The sequence below is a fragment of the Bombyx mandarina genome, chromosome 20 (genome assembly GCF_030267445.1).
Source record: "Bombyx mandarina strain Sakado chromosome 20, ASM3026744v2".
In the NCBI taxonomy this organism is placed as follows: Eukaryota; Metazoa; Arthropoda; class Insecta; order Lepidoptera; family Bombycidae; genus Bombyx; species Bombyx mandarina.
Genome location: NC_143226.1, coordinates 6,028,418 through 6,045,780, shown reverse-complemented (window position 1 = coordinate 6,045,780; position 17,363 = coordinate 6,028,418). Strand labels below are relative to the sequence as shown.

The following is a 17,363-nucleotide window of genomic DNA, read 5'->3' as shown; positions in this document are numbered from 1 at the left end:
CAAAGTCATGTTGACTATTTTCTTTGACTATCGCGATGCTATGCTTTTGGAATTCTTGTTGAAAAGTCAAAGAAGTTAAGTTAAGTCAATGTTAGAAGTTATTTGAGAGTTACACGGCGTTCAAGATAGCAAATTCGACGAAGAAGGTCAGTAGATATTGTAGAAAGATTTTTTTGGATTTTGCACCACGACAGAGTGCCTTAACACAATCAATGTTTGAGAAAAAACTAAAGAAATACCATCGAGCAATCACCCTAATCACCAGATATGGTGCCTGCCGAGTTCTTTCTTTTTCCTAGAGTCAAATTATCACTTTGTACTACGCGTTTTCATTCGATAGAAGATATAAAGAAGAATTCGCGGCGTGAACGGAGCTCAATTTCCAAAAAAAGCGCTTGAAAATGTTTTGATGTTTGGATTATTTGCTGGCGTAAGTGTGTAGTTTCTGATGATCACAAAATAAATTTAAAACAATAACTAATAACTAAACATTTTGCGTATTACGGATCTTTTCCCGGTATTTTCTCGACAGATTATTTATAATAAAATTCACTAAACAAAGTTAAGTCAAGTAGTAGAAGTAGAAGCAATACTAGGTTTTGCTTTATCTTCTCAACGGTTCTGTTAGTCACTATTATGTTGTCTTTACGAGCGGTCGTGTTAAGGTCAGTTTAAAGTTTCCTATATTATTATTCTTTTTTAAATGGCAAAATAAATATATTTTACTAGGTTTTGCCCGCGACGCTGAATTTTAACCCCACTTCATTTACGTAGTGACGTTACGTAGAAATATAATTTTTGAATTGTATTGTCACTTTCTAAAAAAAATATATGTTAAGGAGCTATTTAAACCCATATTTTGAAACATTCTTTATTGGTGCTACGCTAGTATGGGTCTTACCGTGATGTTATATAGCCTGTAGCCTTCCTCAGTAAATGGGTTATCGAACACTGAAAGAATTTTTCAAATAGGACCAGCAGCTCCTGAGATAAGCGCGTTCAAACAAACAAACTCTTCAGCTTTATAAAATTAGTATAGACTTGGCGTGCGCAGAGGCGAGTTTTACAAATCAAAATTAAATTATGGGTTAGCTTTGGTACGGGTCAATGTCTTTGTATCGCGAGGCATGTGTTCCGGCTTGAAGAGTCTGTTGTTTTTTGGAATAGCTTTTTTATTGCCGTTGTCGACAGACGAACATACGGCTCAACCGATGGCAAGTGGTTACCAATGGCCAAGTTGGTTATGCCAAGTGCAGAGCCAAGCCGCTGCCTTTTTTTTATTGCTTAAATGGTTGGACGAGCTCACAGCCCGCCTGGTGTTAAGTGGTTACAGGAGCCCATAGACATCTACAACGTAAATGCGCCACCCACCTTGAGATATAAGTTCTAAGGTCTCAGTATAGTTACAACGGCTGCCCCATCCTTCAAACCGAAACGCATTGCTGCTTCACGGCAGAAACAGGCAGGGCGGTGGTACCTACCCGTGCGGACTCACAAGAGGTCCTACCACCAGTAATTATGCAAATCATAATTTTGCGGATTTGGTTTTTATTACACGTTTTTTCTTCACCATGGAAGTCAATCGTGAACAATTGTTAAGTACGTATTTCATTAGAAAAATTGGTACCCGCCTGCGGGATTCGAACACCGTTGCATCGCTAGTAACGAATACACGGGACGTCTTATCCTGCCCACCGAAATGATATTAAGCGGGTTAAATATTATTTCATCCAGGTAAGATGACCTTTTTAACTTCTGTGTCCTCGCGTAGCATAAAAACAAGCAAATGATAAGTAAAGAAGTATTCTATCTTCTTCTATCTATCTGTCGGCCCATTGACGTCCAGTGGATATAGACATCTCGCAAGCCTCGCCACAAAGATGTATTTATTTTAAGAGAGTCAAGAATCTATATATTAATACGTGAAGCAAAAACGTTGTATCCCTTTTTACGAAAATTGCGCGGACGGAGGAGTTGAAATTTTCCACACTTATAGAAGACATAGAGAAGAAGTGCACAATGCTAATATTTTTTTAAAATAATGCATAAAAAATACATTAAATCAATAAAGAAAACATTACACACACTAGATACCATGTATTTGACGCACACACGCATGCATACTATTTATTGTCAAACTTTTGTTCTTGACGTCTGTTGTCAAATTGAGAATAGATTACATATTGTTTGTCTTTATTAATATTTTTTATAGTGTAGTCTTGGCGAAATTTGTGATTATAGAAGAATAAAATACATTACAAAAGAATAAAAAGTGTACAAAGTTACAATTCCAATTAATTATAGTCGAATTTCGACTACTGCGGGACCTCTAGTAAGTATTAATTTGTCCGAACTAGCTTTGAGGATAAATCTGCGAACAGAACGTGGCGAAGTTCGATTAATCTCTATTCGGACTGGAGAAATAAAAAAATAAACCAGCTTTTGTTATAATATATTTTCTATGTAAATTTATCACGGAAGCACTTAATTGAAATGGCTTAACTAAAAATTTTAAGAAAACGGGTTTTGTACTTCGAACGTCTTATAAGCATGCATTACATTATCTGTTTATAAAAATATTAAACAGTGTATTTTAGTCCGAAAAAAGTCAAACGTACGCTTTCCATTTTTTTTTTTTTTTTTTGCCTTTGTATGCAGACGAGCGTACGGCCCACCTGATGGTAAGTGGTTACCGTCGCCCATGGACTTTAGCAATGCCAGGAGCAGAGCCAAGCCGCTGCCTACTGCTAAATCTACTACCCATATCTTTTAAATCAAGCGCATATACATACTTTAAGGTATTAAAATGAAAAAAACAACAAAAATAACAATAATAATTCATCAATTACATTTTTTTTATTGCTTAGACGAGTGGACGAGCTCACGGCCCACCTGGTGTAAAGTGGTTACTGGAGCCCATAGACATCTACAACGTAAATGCGCCACCCACCTTGAGATATAAGTTCTCAAGGTTATCTATATAAGGTCTCAAGTATAGTTACAACAGCTGCCCCACTATTCAAACCGAAACGCTTCACGGCAGAAATAGGCAGGGCGGTGGTACCTACCCGTGGGAACTCACAAGAGGTCCTACCACCAGTAACATTTCGTGGGTTTACAAAAAACAACAAGAATTTTAGATCAAGCCACTTCAATTATAAAGTGTGTTTATGCACATCACAACATAGACGATGGTTCCGCTTTGAAACGTGAGCATAATTTTGTTGGTTCACTCTGGTAGAACTCCGTTCGAATGTGTTTGTTTCCCGATGTATTTTCTGTTTTTATCAAAACATATTTTAAATAACTTGTTATCACTACATAGTATAAAACAAAGTCGCTTTCTCTGTCCCTATATCCTTATGTATGCTTAAATCTTTAAAACGAATTTTGATGCGGTTTTTTTTAATAGATAGAGTAATTGAAGAGGAAGGTTTATATGTATAATAACACCCATTAAATAGTGGAGAAATCAATAATAAATTACAGTTTCCGAAGCGAAGCGAGGGCGGGTCGCTAGTTTTCATGTAAACCGGAAAACTTATATACTTAACTTTATAAATATAGATCAAAGAACGGAAGTTTGCTTACAATTTTAGTAATCGGGACAGAGAGAATGAAGCAGTTTATAAATCGGTGAGCTACGTTCAAGCAAAATGATTATATGGTACAAAATGCAAACCTGGCAGGTTCCGACAAAAACTTTAGTTGACCGGAACTTGATAAGTTTCGACTAGTTCATTGAAGGATTACTGGTGGCCCAGAGGCCTTTGCGGTTTCACCAGGACAGGTGGGCGAGCAAAGGCTCAGCCAGGAGGGGCGAGATTTGCTAACAGCTGCCCGAGCGCCTCCGAAGGGGACCTAACAACTTAAAAGCATCTGCTTCGCGAATGAATACTACCGGATCGGAACCGCGACCCACTAAGAAGACCCGGTGAGCAACTCAGCGGGCTGATGCATGGATTAGGTTGCACGTCGAACTCTTTGCCGAGTTCGACGAGTACGGCTACTAGGGTCCCTAAGTCTGCTCCTAAGGATCCCTGGTATAAGGCAAGGTAAAGTAATGTCACGCGCTGGGGTTCAGAATAATTAATGACGCTCACCGAAATATAAATTAAAACTGTATTTAAATATTTATTACGACAATACACTTTTTTCGCTTAGCTTCTGGCGATCCCTTTATTGTTTCGCTCCAAGCTAACTGCATTTATCTCATCTTTGCAAAGCTCTTGCAGTCCATACAACGTGTCTAAAATTTTCCGATATCCGTTTTCGCTATTTGACGACAGATGCGTTTCTGATACTGGTATTACAGTGTTATCTTGGTGTAGGTGAGACCCCACGGTCTATCCCAAGGGTGGTTTTCGGTACTCATCGACATCAGAGCGTCAAACTGTATTATTCTCTTTATCTCTTCTAAGTCGTTCATTCATTATCGAAACGCTTCTGTTATCTTCTCACTATTTCTCTCCGCCTGTTCCTATCTTTTATCGCTTGGAGATCATCTATCTACGCCATTTGCAGCTACTGAGTTACCAAGTCAGACCACCGCTTTGGATTTCGGCATTTTGCCTTCTATTTTGCCGGTAATCTCGAGTCATTCCAGGTTCTCAACGTTTCGGCGCGTCTTGTACCCGAAATATAGCAAAATCCGCAAAAAGGCATATTCTGTAAAACTGCATTTTTAATATCTGCAAGAATCACAAGAAACACGACATCAGAATATCGGAAAAACTTAACTCTGTTATTATGTAAATGATCCTGTTATGCTTGACTGATTAAAATAATATCAATGCAAAAAATAATTGCGCAGGCAGGAAAATTAATTGGGTTAATCACCCTTAATCATGGTTTTACTCTGATGGTCAGATCAAGCAGTCGATTGGCTTGTTGAATAGTGATTAGTAAAGGTTCTTGAAACCTTTCGGCTCCGGGATCAAGTGCGTGGACGGGGCTCTACATTGTTTCCCTACTGCACCAGTCAGTCCGAAGATATGGTTATTGCAATCTGTTAAGCTACACCAGTATTCGTAAATGACTCTTTTAAATAACATCGTGTAATAAAAATCAAAACCCGCAAAATTATAATTTGCGTAATTACTGGTGGTAGGAGCTCTTGAGTCCGCACGGGTAGGTACCACCGCCCCGCCTATTTCTGCCGTGAAGCAGTAATGCGTTTCGGTTTGAAGGGTGGGGCAGCCGTTGTATCTATATTGAGACCTTAGAACTCATATCTCAAGGTGGGTGGCGGCATTTACGTTGCTGATGTTTATGGGCTCCAATAACCACTTAACACCCAGTGGGCTGTGAGCTCGTCCACCTATCTAAGCAATAAAAAAAATGCTATTTAATTGCAGTTTTTTAATCTACTCTACATGGTGCGAAGAATTGAGTTTTCCTCCAGACTTCATGTTCGGAGCTGCTTCAGCTGCCTATCAGGTGGAAGGAGGATGGAACGCTGCCGGTAAATGCCTTTACGTAAAACCTTTACCGTTTACGAAAAAAAATACAGTTCTTACGAGTACAGATCATTGAAATCGAAGTGCACAAATGCTTTGTATTATGAAATAGACTAGCCTTTGCCCGCGTGGAATAGATCACAAATAATGCTTTATTTTAGAAGAAATTTGATTAGCATAAAAACGTTATAGTGAGCGAACCTTAACATATAGACATATGCTGTCGCGGACTTTTTTTTAGATCTTTTAAAGGCGAACAATTCTGTCATACATTATTTTAGCGAAACTTTAACCGTTTCTGCAGCGCACGCACCGGAAGCTCTCAAAAATTAAAAATAACCCCGATTTTAAAACATTCTTTGTTGGTGCTCCACTTATATTGATCTTAGCGTGATGTTATATCGTCTATAGTCTTCCTCAATAAATGGGCTATCTAATACTGAATTTTTTTTTCAAATCGGACCAGTAGTTCCTGAGATTAGCGCGTTCAAACAAACAAACTCTTCAGCTTTATAATATGAAGTATAGATTATATTAACACAACTTACGTACGTACAACTTATGTGTTAGTTAAGGAAGTTTTAATACCAAAAGCTGCATCACACTGCTACTTGTTATCATTGAGAACATAGTGCAAATTTCTATTGCTATGGTTAGGCAGCGGCTTGCTATGGTAGGCAGCGGCTTGGCTCTGCCCCTGGCATTGCTGACGTCCATGAGCGACGGTAACCACTTACCATCAGGTGGGCCGTATGCTCGTCTGCCTACAAAGGCAATAAATAAAAAAATAGCTGCAAAGTTCAAATTATTTAAACAGAGTCCATGGTGGTAGGACGTGTTGTGTGTTCACACGGGTAGGTACCACCACCATATTTCGGCCGTGAAGCAGTAATGCGTTTCGGTTTGAAGGGTGGGGCAGCCGTAGTAATATAGAACTGATACTTAACTTAACACTGGTGTCCAAGGTGAGTGGTGGCATTTAATTTCTTGATGGCTCTAGTAACCGTTTAATGTCAGGTGGGGCTTGAGCTCGTCCGCCAATCTAACCAATAAAAAAAACAAAGATAGGGTCTTCAAAATAGCGATCCGTCTAAGATTCTTAACATAAGAGCGACAATGCTACTTCCGTATATCTATTACTTAATATTATAAAACTGAAGAGTTTGTTTGTTTGAACGCGCTAATCTCAGGAACTACTGGTCCGATTTGAAAAATTCTCTCAGTGTTAGATAGCCCATTTATCGAGGAAGGCTATAAGCATTATAACATCACGCTAAGACTAATACAAGTGTAGCACCAATAAAGAATGTTTCAAAATATTTTTACTTTCTACGTAAATGAAGTGGGGGGTAAAATTTAGCGTTATGCCAAAGTAACTATTCCACGCGGACGGAGTCGCGGGCAAAAGCTAGTTAATAATACATTGTACTGTTCGCTATAAAAGATTTAACGCGTAACTTTTTTTTTTTTGTCCTACCTAAACTGTTTTTTTTTTATTTTTTTTTTTTATTGCTTAGATGGGTGGACGAGCTCACAGCCCACCTGTTGTTAAGTGGTTACTGGAGCCCATAGACATCTACAACGTAAATGCGCCACCCACCTTGAGATATAAGTTGTAAGGTCTCAGTATAGTTACAACGGCTGCCCCAGCCTTCAAACCGAAACGCATTACTGCTTCACGGCAGAAATAGGCAGGGCGGTGGTACCTACCCGTGCGGACTCACAAGAGGTCCTACCACCAGTAGACCAGTGGTGGCCTTGAGAGGCTATTCCAGCGTAACCGTAACTAGTAGGTGAGCTCACGGGGCTCAAACCTGACGGCGTTGCTAACACGAACCCTAGCAAGAGTCGTGCTTCGCAGAATCTATCGCCGGATCGGAAACGCGACCCACTGAGAAGATCCGGCGAGAAACTCAGTGGGCTGTGTCTGAGAGAACGCGTAACCCGTAGCCAAGTAAATAAAACATTTCCAAATCCTCTCTAATATTTTTCTAAGTTTATGTCTGTCTGTAAGAACTACATGGAAATGCGTTTGCTTGCTTCAGAAATATGCGCGAAAAAATAGAAAATAATTTTAAAACCGCCGTTCAATGTTCCATTATTTTAATTTAGTCTTCGCCATTTTATTATCACTAGTGGTCGCCCGGTAGTCGAAATTCGACTATAATTATTAATTTAAATTATAAATTTGAACATTTTTATGGTTCTATTGTTAGAGACTTTACTTCTATTATCACAGATTTCGCTAAGACTGCAATAAAGACAAATAATATTATAGAAAAACAATATTAATCTATTCATAAATTTACCACAGACTTTAACAATAAACAAAATAGTATACATGCGCGAGTGTGTATGTCAAATACATGTTGGTGTGTGTGATGTTTTCTTTATTGGTTTAATGTATTATTTATGCATTATTTAAAAAAAATATTAGCATTGTGCACTCCTTCTCTATATTCTCTATAAATGTGGAATATTTCATACTCCTCCGTCCGCGCAATTTTCATAAAAAGGGATACAAAGTTTTTGCTTTACGTATTAATATACAGATTTCTTTTCTTCAACGTACAGACAAATCTAATTCTACTCTCTTACTCGACGATTAAAGACGGTCGACGGTTAAAGACACCGGTTTTTGTGTCGTAAAACTTCCAGCTAACGAACCCAGACCGTATTTAATCAAAATTAAATTATTTCGCTCAGTCACGTTTTATTGATCGCAGAATGGTTCATATTAGTTTAACTTATCAGTTTTCATAGATTAAAAAAAAAACTAGTTTTATATATTATTATATCTATATATTAATACGTGAAGCAAAAACTTTGTATCCCTTTTTACGAAAATTGCGCGGACGGAGGTTTATGAAATTTTCCACACTTATAGAGAATACAGAGAAGAAGTGCACAATGCTAATATTTTTTTCAAATAATGCATAAAAGATATATTAAATCAATAAAGAAAACATTACGCACACTACATACCATGTATTTGACGCACACACGCATGCATACTCCTCCTTGCGTCGTATTCCTCATTGCTGAGGGTCGTGACCACCCTTTTGTATCACGTTCGCACGCACGATTTTTCTCCATCCATTCTTGTCTCTGGCGGTGTGGAGGGCGTTGTGAAACGTGGAATCAAGAGCGGTGCGGATCTGGTCGGACCAACGTATTGGGCTGCGCCCCCGAGGTCTTTTCCTATCTACCTTACCATGCATGCATACTATTTATTGTCAAACTTTGTTCTTGACGTCTGTTATCAAATTGAGATTAAATATTGTTCGTCTTTGTTAATATTATTTATAGTGTAGTCTTGGCGAAATTTGTGATTACCTATAGAAGTATAAAATATAGGTACAATCATAACAGTGTAAAAACTTACAATTCCAATTAATTATAGTCGAATTTCGACTACTGCCGGACTTCTACTATATAAAAATATATATTATTATGTATAATTTTTTATTTTCTGCTTGTTGTCAGAGTGTAGAGATTTATTAAAGTGAAACTTCTTTAGGCGTGTTGAGAGTAAAGTTTAACTCGCGAGAGATTCGTTACGGCTCTTTTTTTTGGTCAGGAGGAAATCGCCGGACTTCGGCGGGGTATGTCAGAGTCGAACTGACTAAAACGTCCAACCAACGTCCAAACCTCGCATGAGACAGAACTTATGAAAAGGGAAAGGGGGGAAAGTGAAGCGCTTAGTGCGGAGCACATATCTCCTAACACCCTCCCCCTCGGGACGCCGGACCGGCGGTCGTCGGCTCCACGACCACCAGCCCTCTCGGTCGGTAGGCTGTCCGAAGCCCGCCTAGATGGCGCCGGTTAGAGTAGGTTACCCTACGGAATACCCCACTGGGCCAGAACCAGCGTGGGTCGAGGATAACCGGCCTTCCATCACCCGGATGCTCATGCGTAAAACGCGTGCAGAGCAGCTTGCACGTCGTCTTCTTAGGCCCCCCTCGCCGGTCCCCAGATTACGGCTAGAGAGATAAAATATAATTTAGGACGAGCGAGAGTGAGAAAATAGATAACTCTCTCCGAAGCTAAAAAAAACTAAAAAAATTGTAATTACTCGCTTTTATTGCAAAGTCGTAGAGATAATTAAAATTTCTTTCATGTATTAAATCTCGCGTTTTTATTGATATACTAAATAGTATATAGTCTAAAGCCTATGTTACTCCTTATATCATCAGCTACCTATCAGTGAAAGTCTCATCAAAATCGGTCCAGCCGTTCCAGAGATTAACCGGAACAAACAGACAGACAGACAAAAATTGGAAAAAATGATATTTTGGTTTATGTACCTATTGTATAGGGGCCACAGACGACTCAGACGTTAAATGCTAGCTTGGATTGCTAACGTCCACGAGCCATGCAGACTTACCATCAAATAAGCCGTATACTCGTCTGACTATTTATTAGTATCAACATTAAATTGGATGTTCTTTTAACAGATAAAGGAGAAAGCTTATGGGATGCTCTGACTCATGAGACCCCGAGTAAGGTCTTTGATGGTAGCACTGGCGATATTGCCTGCGACTCGTACAACCAATGGAGAAGGGACATAGAAATGGCTGCCGAACTTGGCTTGAGCCATTACCGGTAATTATTCACTAATGTAGGAAGCTATAGGGTCCGGCGATGGGTGAACTTGAACAAAAGTCTGCATTAGACATTAAATCTTCATAATTTGAGATAGATTCGAGGTCGATTCAATGGAGATAAATAAATACGAAGTGTTTAGAATATATACAATGATATACATCACCAGTTGCAAAGGACGGAGCTGACTTTGGATTATTGCTACCGACTCCGGTCATCGTTCTCACCGAACCACCCGTCGCTTGCGACGAAGGGTTCGACGAGTAAACTAACCCACAGACACAGTCCACTAAGTTTCTCGCCGGATCTTCTCAGTGGGTCGCGTTTCCGATCCGGTAGTAGATGACTCGCGAAGCAGCTGCTCTTGAGTTGGTAGGTCACCTTCGGAGGCGCTCGGACAGCTGTTAGAAAATCCTACCTTTACTGGCTGAGCACATGCTCCCCACCTGTCCTGGTGAAACTGGAAAGGCCCCCGGGACACCAGTAATCTTACAATAAAAAAAAAAACATAAAAAAGAGCGGGTTAAGCAGTGGCCAGACTATTTTGCGATGGATCTGGTTCTCTGTTCTGTTCTGGTAATAATATACGTAAACATAGCTTCCATACCCATACATAACCCTGCTTCATCTTGAGTGAAAAATTTGTTTTAATCAGATTGATACTTGATTATTAACGATACAGTCATCAGGATTTGAAGTTCTAACAGTACAATGTAACTTTGAACAGATTCTCCTTGTCTTGGACGCGAATCCTGCCTACAGGCTTTGCGAACTACATAAGTGAAGATGGGAAGAATTACTACAACAATCTCATCGACGGATTACTTGCAAGAAATATAGAGCCTCTGGTCACGATACATCATTTTGATTTGCCTTCCATTTTTCAAGACATGGGTTGGTATATAAATAAATGCATAGAAATAGCTATATCCTACTTTTTCGTCGTAGCAATGTGGAAGTCTTGCTCCAATCTTCTTGTAATGCTTTATTCAAGCACCTCACCCAGGATATAGTGCTTTGACCGTAGTGGAAGATCAGAGAAGTTAGATAAGCACATTACTTTTCGCCACAAGGTTATGGTATGTCTGTGTTAATTCTTTCAATATTTGAGACCTATGGCTCAAATAAGTTGATGGACACACGGCTTACCAGACGCTAAATGGCTATCACATCTAATTTTCGTAACATGGTGGTTGAAGACCATCGATTATAAGAACGTACCATGACATATGTGGCCCTTTTGTATATCGCGTCTGACTGACGGTGTTCAAAACGCCCGGGCAGATACTAAATTTTACGAAACAAAATACGTACTTAAATATGTACTTAACTCATGTTCACGAATCTCTTCCACGATGAAGGTTATTTCTTCGGTGGTAGGACCTCTTGTGAGATCGCGCGGGTAGGTACCACCGCCCTGCCTATTTCTGCCGTGAAGCAGTAATGCGTTTCGGTTTGAACGGTGGGGCAGCCGTTGCAACTATACTGAGACTTTAGAAATTGTATCTCAAGGTGGGTGGCGCATCTACGTTGTAGATGTCTATGGGCTCCAGTAACCACTTAACACCAGGTGGGCTGTGAGCTCGTCCACCCATATAACTAATAAAAAAAAAACAAAAAAAATAATAAGGATGAAAAACTCGCAAAATATAATTTGCGTAATATGTGAACTGGTGGCCCTACCACCAGTTCGCATGTTTTATGACTTAGCTACAAGTAAATACCACTACCTTGTTTATTTCTGCCATGAAGAAGTCATGTTTTTCGACTTTTAATATGGGGCAGCAGTTGTACTATCCAACGTAGCTCTAGAATTCATGTCTCAAGGTGGGTGGCGGTAATAATATCGATGTCTTTAGGGTCCGGCTTAAAACCAGGTGAACCTTGAAGGAACTAGCATTACCAGTCTTATTTCACCCCTATTCCAGGTGGCTTCACAAACCCCCTCATCGTCGACTGGTTCGCTGATTTCGCAAGAGTTGTGTACTCTCTCTTCGCTGACCGTGTAAAATACTGGATTACAATTAACGAGCCACTTGGACTATGCGATGCTGGTTACAACGGGGTTATCGCTCCAGCCCTTCACAGTCCAGATCTTGCCGTGTATTTGTGCAGCAAATATGTGCTATTAGCCCACGCTAAGGCCTGGAGAATTTACGACGAAGAATACAGGCCAAAATATCACGGTATTACTTTTCATGTTGTCATTTAATGTTTTTTTTAAGGGATTTTATGATCTGGTAACTAAGACCTTTAAGTCATGTCTTATTTTAATTTATATTCTTATTTTTACGAAAAATGATAATATGGAGTGAAATGAAATGAAGGTGATTAATTTCAGTCATTAATCAACTGGGGTGAAATTAAATGAAATTAGATGAGATGATATGGGATGAAATATAATCTCAGTAAAATGATGGTCATTTACTAAGATTTTTTCAGTGGACCTTTTGGAGGATCACGAGAAGTTACGTCCAGCGGCTTTGTTTCTTTTTCCCACATTTGTGCACTTTCACAGATACTAAACAGTTAATAAACCACCGTTATTATACATTTAAACACTAAATACACAAAATAAAACAAATCACACAACTTCACTCCTCGCGTTCCCTCCAAAAAGTTTATTGTCATTTAAGTTTTTAGTTTGTAGAAGAAGTAAAGAAGAGGTTTTATGTATTTGTTTGATCTGTGATTACCACAATTCTAGTTATGTGGCGCACCCTGATACACCAAGTCTTTCGATCAAAGTTAAGGCTAACTTAAATAGGATTTTTTATTGAATGCATGGGACATGCATTCGCATCCCCGCTTTTTAAATCAGCGGAGTTGAGTGGCTTAATGAACCAACCCAGATAATGACGCCAACTAGTGTGGTTGTAAGATTACTTTTATCCCACAAAAGAGCCTAGAGCTAATAAGTGCTTACTGGTAGCCAAAAGCACGGAGGACAGCACAGTCGTTATGCCATGCAATTGAGACTTAAGACCTCATGCCTCAAGGTGAGTGGTGCTTATCGCCTTAATGAAGTAAAAAGTTTAATTCAGAAATGGATGGTACTTAAATCGGTTATTAAAATCACAGTACATTGAATGCACCAAGTCGTTAGCCAGAAAATTTTCTTTGTATTATTGATTTCGATCGTCTTTCTAAAGAGTTGTAGTGAATATAAAATTTAATAAAATGATACTTTTGAAGGTAAAATGACAATATCGCAGCTCGCTCTGTGGTTTGAGCCGCTGAGGGAAGAGGATGAAGAACGCACCGCACTTATGAATGCCTTTTGTGTAAGATGCTTATGATTTTTTTTTTTTTCTTTTTTCTTAAATGGGTGTGCGAGCTCACAGCCCACCTGGTGCTCAGTGGTTACTGGAGCCCATAGACATCTACGACGTAAATGCGCCACCCACATTGAGATATAAGTTCTAAGGTCTCAAGTATAGTTGCAACGGCTGCCCCACCCTTCAAACCGAAACGCATTACTGCTTCACAGCAGAAATAGGGCCGCGTGGTGGTACCTACCTGCGCGGACTGACAAGAGGTCCTACCCTCAGTAACATCTTTTCTTGGACATCTCAAAGAGGATATCGGACAATCATCATCATCATCTTGTAGCAGTCCACTGCTGAACTTTAACCCTTCCAATATCACGTTACGAAACACGATCCTCGGCTTCTTTCGTTCAGTTCTTGCCAGTCACCCTGCATAGATCACCACTCCACTAAGCTTGAAGGTGTCCTGTACTACGTTCGCCAATTCGCGGTCTCCACTTAAGAACACTTGATTTCAAATATCGGACATAGCCTTCTGTAGAGTCGAATCTACGGCTCCCTAAATGGTTATCAAATATTTAGATTTCAATGCAAGTGACAAAGCAGTTCAAATTACACACGATATGCTAGAAAATAGACTTCATCCACATTTGCGACAAACAGTAGTTTCTATAAGCAGTAAGAAATTATTATTTGTAGGATGATTTTAAGCTTTCGTTTCTTTTTTTATCAGGAAGAAAGGTTCGGCCATCCCATATTTAAAGGCAACTGGCCACCAGATTTAGCTATGTTAATAGAAGAGAGAAGCTTTGAGAAGGGCTTCTCCAGGTCCAGACTACCGTCTTTTACACAACAAGAAGCAGAATATATCAAAGGTAAGATTGTTGGAGATTCAAAAATGGTTATTATTCGATAACTTTGTCAATTAATTGGCACACAGTAAAGTTAAATCTTCTTTATTTTTTCACCACCTTATCCACAAGGTGGGATCGGCACAGCTAATTTTTCTCTTCCATTCTCTTCTATCAGCCGTTATCTAAACACTCACTCCTCTCTCTCTCTCATATCGTCATACACACACTACATCCATGTATTCCTCGGTCAACCTCTTCCCTCTCTAGTGAAGTTAAATATGATTTCCAATGAGGCCCACAGATTTTTCATTTTGCTTTAAAAATGACCGACCGCGAAGTGACGATATAATTATTTAATTAATAGACATATGAAGTAGTCGTGGCCTAAAAGATAAGACGGCCGGTGCAATTGCATTGAGCGATGCGGCTATGCCGGTGTTCGAATCCCGCAGGCGGGTACCAATTTTTCTAACGAAATACGTACTTGAGAAATGTTCACGAATGACTTCCACGGTGAAGGAATAGCATCGTGTAATAAATTCAAACCGAAACGTATTACTGCTTCACGGCAGAAATAGGGTGATGGTAACTACATATTCGGGTTCATAAGACGTAAAAGTTTAAAGAAAATAGAGGAAGAGGAGGAAAATGCTTTACTAGGACAGGGGCATGAAGGAAAAGCAGTGGAAGAAGATTGAGGGGTGCGATAATTTCTGATCGATAACCAGATTGACTAAGTAAAGCCTTCGGCCCATTATTAATGTACACCATAGCCAGTGGTTAATTTTACCCTATTATTTCAGGAACTTATGATTACTACGCTCTCAATCACTACACCACATTCTTGGTGAAGATCGCCGAAGGAAATGAATCAGGCATATGGCCTTTCACTGGCGCGCCCGAAATAGGTGTCGTATTCCGTCAGGGCGAAGGCTGGGAAACTGCTGCCCCATCTTGGTTTGGAGTGAGAAATAATTTCCGTTAGCGTTCTTTCTATTCAGACTCGATGGGTATATCTCACGACTATGAGCTTAAAAGCGAAACATTTCCTTTTCCAGATCTACCCGGAAGGCTTAAGAAACCAGTTGAATTGGATCAGGGAGAAATACGGTGATGTTCAAATCTTGATCACTGAGAATGGATATGCTGACGACTCCAATGGTCTCCGTGACGTGAAGAGAGTGCAGTACATAAAGAACTATTTGGGAGAGGTACCTTTCGATTAATTATGTTTTTTTTGGAATCATTATTCTGATGAAGTCAGAGCAGAAGTCTCACGTCATTATATCTGTCAACCAGGACAAAACCGGTACCTATATCCTTTTGACTCGTTGTCATGTTATTAACCGATTTCAGGTGCTGAAGGCTATTAAAATTGACAAGATAAATGTAACAGCATACACGGCTTGGACCCTGATGGATAATTTCGAATGGCTGATGGGATACAAGTGAGTAATCTTTTTTGCCAATACTTCCCGGAATATTCTGGGGTAATGCACGGGTATATATCGCCATCTTGGCTATTTCTACTGTGAAGCAGTCGTACGTTCTGGCTTGAAGGGTAGAAAGGAAATGGGAAGGAAACCGTTATACAATGTAATTTGAAGCTTTTACTGGTGGTAGGACCTCTTGTGAGTCCGCGCGGGTAGGTACCACCGCCCTGCCTATTTCTGGCGTGAAGCAGTAATGCGTTTCGGTTTGAAGGGTGGGACAGCCGTTGTAACTATACTGAGATCTTAGAACTTGTATCTCAAGGTGGGCGGCGCGTTTACGTTGTAGATGTCCATGGGCTCCAGTAACCACTTAACACCAGGTGGGCTGTGAGCTCGTCCACCCATATAAGCAATAAATAAAAAAGCTCCGACCTCATGTCACATGATGGGTATTGGGTATTCACATTGCGATGTCTATGGGCATCAGTGATTCCTCAACACTAAGCGGCTATGACTGTATGTGTCTATGGTTATATATTCATTTATTTTCAGGATAAAGTATGGAATTTATGAAGTGGATTTCAACTCGCCAAATAGGACTCGAACTCCTCGTGATTCTGCTAACTACTATGCCAGCGTCATCAAAAACAGATCTCTGTAGAAAATGTCTTAAGAATTTATACTACCCAATATATGTGAACCTTTTGTATATTACTGAACTTTTGTATGCTTGTTGTTCGAAAACCCATCTGCTTCAGTGATCGTCAGTTCTACGGCACATATGGCCAGCCCACTGCCACTTCAGCTCGCTGACTCTTTGAACTATGTCGATGACTTTAGCTCTCTGTCGAATAAGCTCATTCCTGATTTTATCCTTCAGAGAAACTTCGAGGATGGATCTATCCTCGTCTAACAAACGATGTTACGCGTTAACTCTCTTTCACTCTACCTTAGATATTTATCATCTTTAAGAGCCAGTAACCCTTATTTGCGGCCAGATGTAATTAGGCAACCATGTATGATAATTAATAGAAAAAAATGAGCTTCAATTTGACATATAATTAATAAATATACGTTATAAACGTGTAAATTTATCGAAATCATACTTGTTTACGCCTGGCTGCGAAGAGGTGCGGCCAGGTGCGCAACGGCAACCGTGATTTTTCAGAATCTTCATATAAATTACCGTGATGTAGACGTTATTTTATTTAAAAAATAAATAAGCTATTTTTTTAACAAAAATCAATTAAAAATAATTTAATTAAAAATAATGGCGGCCAAATTTTGATAGGCACCCTAGTAAATAAATATTCTCCTAATTATAAATAAACATAAAAATTTGGTTTTAAGCAAAAAATCGATGAACGCACTAATCCTGCAGCGGGATCTCGTACTATTCATTCGCAAACTTAGCGGCTGTGCAAATGGGTTCGGTACTCAATTTGCGAACCCGTTTGCGATTCCTCCTACACTTGTTTACGAATGTCTCATCATTTTTAATTCGTCAATAGAAAGTTGAAGAGAAAAATATTTTTTAATTCTTTCCCAGGCGTCATTAACGGCCATTCTGTTTTTATGGAATTTCTTTTGAGGGTCCCATATTTTCGATTCCTTTTGCAGGAGTTCAATGAACTCCATCACCTTGGCGCTGTTCCAAACTATGATGAAGGTACGCTACACAGTAGACGTCACGGACTATGAAAATGGCGAAACGTCCGTTACCTTCGCAATCGTGGGCGCAAC

The 17,363-nt window shown here is 39.6% G+C and overlaps 1 protein-coding gene across 3 annotated transcripts; it reads left to right on the top strand.

The window, feature by feature from the left end:
- The first annotated feature begins 573 nt into the window (after positions 1-573).
- LOC114247885 (myrosinase 1-like) lies at positions 574-16,331 on the top strand. 3 transcript variants are annotated; one of them, XM_028180961.2, is made up of 11 exons: positions 574-665; positions 5,358-5,464; positions 9,917-10,064; positions 10,792-10,958; positions 11,993-12,250; positions 13,260-13,348; positions 14,067-14,208; positions 14,991-15,151; positions 15,246-15,398; positions 15,544-15,635; positions 16,173-16,331. In XM_028180961.2, exons 1-11 carry the CDS (start codon positions 637-639, stop codon positions 16,279-16,281), a joined length of 1,455 nt encoding a protein of 484 aa, XP_028036762.2. In that variant the 5' UTR covers positions 574-636; the 3' UTR covers positions 16,282-16,331. The 3 variants fall into 3 exon arrangements, 2 of the variants coding, with proteins under 2 accessions (XP_028036762.2, XP_089591899.1); XM_089735773.1 differs by lacking the exon at positions 574-665 and adding an exon at positions 1,621-1,734; XR_016324787.1 differs by lacking the exons at positions 574-665; positions 16,173-16,331 and adding an exon at positions 1,621-1,734 and having other exon boundaries at positions 14,991-15,167.
- The last annotated feature ends 1,032 nt before the right edge of the window (positions 16,332-17,363 follow it).